Source organism: Macrobrachium nipponense, chromosome 45 (genome assembly GCF_015104395.2).
Source record: "Macrobrachium nipponense isolate FS-2020 chromosome 45, ASM1510439v2, whole genome shotgun sequence".
In the NCBI taxonomy this organism is placed as follows: Eukaryota; Metazoa; Arthropoda; class Malacostraca; order Decapoda; family Palaemonidae; genus Macrobrachium; species Macrobrachium nipponense.
In genome coordinates this window covers 51937691-51941627 of record NC_061105.1, presented here as the reverse complement: position 1 = coordinate 51941627, position 3937 = coordinate 51937691, and the positions used below count along the sequence as shown (strand labels likewise).

Sequence of the window (3937 nt, the reverse complement as noted above, 5' to 3'; positions counted from 1 at the left end):
TGAATATGTCTCATTGTGAATGTGAACTACTTTTTTTTCGTTAACAGATTACGTTGGTGGCATGTTTATTGCGTAAAAAATTACGTGATTCCGTTCGCAATAATCCTTTATATCATCGTAATACGAACTTTACGTTATTTATCTTATATCGGCGTGAAACCAACAGTAAAATGTGTTCTTTCAAGCACAGTAGTTTTGATTAAAATGATTTTATCCCAATTTTATCTACGGTTGTGTTTGATGGCATACGTTTACTGCAGTTTTATCCTTGTTGTTGATGTACGATAATAGTCATTAGCAGCTTGAAAAGTTTTCTCAGCTTCAGTTATAACTAGGTTCAAATTTAACAGTATATTTCCCGATTGATCTTTGATCTATAGCGAATAAAGTTATTACATTAAGATATCTCAGTTCTATTCTATACATAACGCCATTTATAACAACTACGGTAATAGTGTACTGTAGAAGATGATTGAAATACAAGCCAAACGGATGTTATCCAGTTCGGTTGTACTTAGAAAAAAAGTCGTTTCTCATTCTGTTGTTCATGGCTGTACACGTTCACGCAACGAATATAACGTTAAAACCATACTTTCATCATTCTCTTTTGCTGTTATTGAACTTATGTAACTAGAAGATGGATAAAGTTAGGCCATTGTAATTTGATCTCTCATAAAATCGTACTATCGTAAGACTAATGATCGTAACTTGAACACTACAGCTACCTGTACACTGTATAAACTATTATATATCTTTACATACTCTAGCCACCCAAAGAATTAAAGCTAGGCTTTTTTCACTTTACAGTATTTACAATGCTATAATGTACTGTACAGTACTACTGTATAGTAAATTCTCTAGTACTATACTGCATAAATATAATTTTACTTATTGCGCCATTGTGGGATTACAGCGCCTTTGACTGGTCTAGTTTCGAAAGAAGGTGTGCGGTGGCCTTAGGCTTTAAAATCGCTTAGCGTCGAAAATCACTTAGCGTCGGCGGCCAGGAACGGAACCCCTGACGCTAACCGAGGGCCACCAGTACTTGAAAAATGAGTTACAGGGATTTTTCACCGGGCGACACAGGTCCTCACCCAGAAATAGATTTTTCCTTCGTCAAAATCCCTTTTCTCCTGTATGAGTTTTCATGTGATAATTGACAGCACTTGAATCAGGAAAACTTTTTTGACATACAGAGCAAGTATATGGTTTCTCTCCTGTAAGAGTTCTCATGTGACGTTTGAGAGCATTTGAACCATAAAAACTTCTTTGATACATAGGACAAGTTTATGGTTTCTCTCCCATATGAGTTTGCATGTGATATTTGAAAGTATTTGAACCATAAAACTTCTTTGACATATAGGACAAGTATATGGTTTCTCTCCCCTATGAGTTTTTGTGATATTTGAGAGCATTTGAACCATAAAAAATTCTTTGACATATAGGACAAGTATATGGTTTCTCTCATGTATGAGTTTTCATGTGATATTTGAGAGCATTTGAACCATAAAAACTTCTTTGACATGTAGAGCAAGTATACGGTTTCTCTCCCGTATGAGTTCTCATGTGTATTTTGAGGTCACCTTAGACGAGAAAACAAAAACTTTTTTTGACATACAGAGCCAGAAGTATATTGGTTTCTCTCCTGTATGAGTTCCAATGTGATTTTTGAGAGAACTTGAAGTAGAAAAACTTCTTGACATATAGAGCAAGTATATGGTTTCTCACCTGTATGAGTTCTCATGTGACGTTTGAGAGGACTTGACCTAGAAAAACTTCTTTGACATATAGAGCAAGTATATGGTTTCTCTCCCGTATGAGTTCCCATGTGTGCTTTGAGATTACCTTGAAGAGAAAAACTTCTTTGACATATTGAGCAAGCATATGGTTTCTCTCTTGTATGAGTTCTCATGTGACGTTTGAGATAACTTGAACCAGAAAAACTTCTTTGACATGTAGAGCAAGTATATGGTTTCTCTCCCGTATGAGTTCCCATGTGTATTTTGAGATTACTTTGTTGAGAAAAACTTCTTTGACATATTGAGCAAGCATATGGTTTCTCTCCTGTATGAGTTCTCATGTGACGTTTTGAGAAATTGCCTTAGAAACCAGAAAACATTTCTTTTAGGACATGTTACAGCAAGTATATGGTTTCTCTCCTGTATGAGTTCCCATGTGTATTTTTGAGGATTACCTTTGAGAGAAAAACTTCTTTGACATATTGAGAAAGCATATGGTTTCTCTCCTGTATGAGTTTTCTTATGTGACGTTTGAGATGACTTGAACCAGAAAAACTTCTTAGCATTTGTAGAGCAAGTATAGGTTTCCTCTCCCCATAGAGTTTTCATGTGGATTTCAGCTTGTCAATTTTTGAAAATGTCCTTTGGCATTCAATACAAATTAATCGCTTCCCTGTTGTGTTACTTCTACCCAAATGTCTATTTTCTCCTCCAATACAGATCTTTTCCTTTCCGCTCTCATCATCACAGCTTGGAGAGCTGTCCTTTTCACACTTCATAGTAAATTGGGAAGAACAGTTCACATCAAAATCACCATAGTCAAAAAATTCTGGTTCTGCCTTGAATTCTAACAAGGGGTCTGCAAACGAAGAGTTATCTGCGTTTTCAGTTGGACCCTCCTCCAGATCCTCCTTCTCTTCTTTGAGTAGCAGCGGTGATGACGAGCCTTCAGCTTCCATTTCCACAGGATTTTATATGTACAATACTCAATCCTACTTAGGATTCGAAGGACATTTCATCTGTTTTTTGAAGAATCTGAAATAAAACAAACAATCTGAGACCAACATGTTCTGAGTAACTCCGTTCATAACAACTCTTAAAGTAAGCATCCTCAGGGAAATCAAATCTCACAATGCAATGATCATCTGGACACAATTTGTCTCAAAAGAAATAAACATTGTAGGCAACAAATTTAGTCAGGCCAAAGTTGTTGACAATTCAACAACCAGCTCTGACTTATACCAGATTTCCACCTACAACAAACATTTGGAAAGGGTCTCTGTCGTAACTTGGGGACTGCCTGTGCCTTTGTATAACAGACGAAGGTTCATACTCTCATAGGAACAAATCATTTTGTTTTTTCAATTCTGATGCCAAAATAGCTTATCCTAAACAGTAAGTAAGTTAGAAACTGCTCCTAACCTCACGAATTAAACTTGAAACCATACAAGAACGACATTACTCATAAACGTACAAATAATCTTTCGAATACTTACAGCAAAATAAAATGAACGATGTCCCTCACAAGTTCCCAACAAGACCAAGGAATAGGGTTCCTTTTCGATAATTTTGTACCACAACTTTAATTTCCAAGGACCTCTCACTCACCAAGTCTGCATTTGGTGCTTCGCGAATTATCTGCAAGATAGAGAAAGGGATCATTGTGAATACACAGGAAGTGTATTTGGGTTACATTACCACACAGGTATATTAATGTTTTCATAAGACCCCCCACATGATAGTTAGAACCCCTATAAAACGCTGAAAACGACCTATTTTGTTAGTGTTAACTCAAGAAAAACCCACTTTAAATCTATATACCTGGTTTTCTTTATAGTTTTATCACAAAAAGTGCATTTTTTGGTGAAATTGTTAAAAAACAGGAATTTGTGGATATTTCTCATAAGAAAATACAGCGAATACATGAATTTCATGCAAATAATGGGAAGAAATGTTCCAGAGAGAAATCTGAGGCTGCATGACTCCGCGAATGCAAAGAACGCAAATACAGGGGGGTCCCCTAAATCACTTATTGATGTTGCAATACCAAGGAACACCTGAGTAGATGTGAAAAAAAAGAGAAAAAGAACTTATAGGAATCAAGACCAGAAAATAGAAATAAAAAGGATATGGGATGTGCCAGTGGAAATTGTAACCCATAATCATAGGAACACTAGGCTAGGTCCCAAGACTCCAGA

The 3937-nt window shown here is 36.2% G+C and overlaps 1 protein-coding gene across 1 annotated transcript; it reads right to left on the bottom strand.

Annotated features, from left to right (window-relative positions):
- Positions 1-1464: 1464 nt before the first annotated feature.
- LOC135214246 (zinc finger protein 177-like) lies at positions 1465-2698 on the bottom strand. The gene is made up of 3 exons (XM_064248310.1): positions 2398-2698; positions 1729-2100; positions 1465-1583 (listed from the first exon to the last, which is right to left on the bottom strand). The coding sequence occupies exons 1-3, from the start codon at positions 2696-2698 to the stop codon at positions 1465-1467; spliced, it is 792 nt and encodes a 263-aa protein (XP_064104380.1).
- Positions 2699-3937: the final 1239 nt, after the last annotated feature.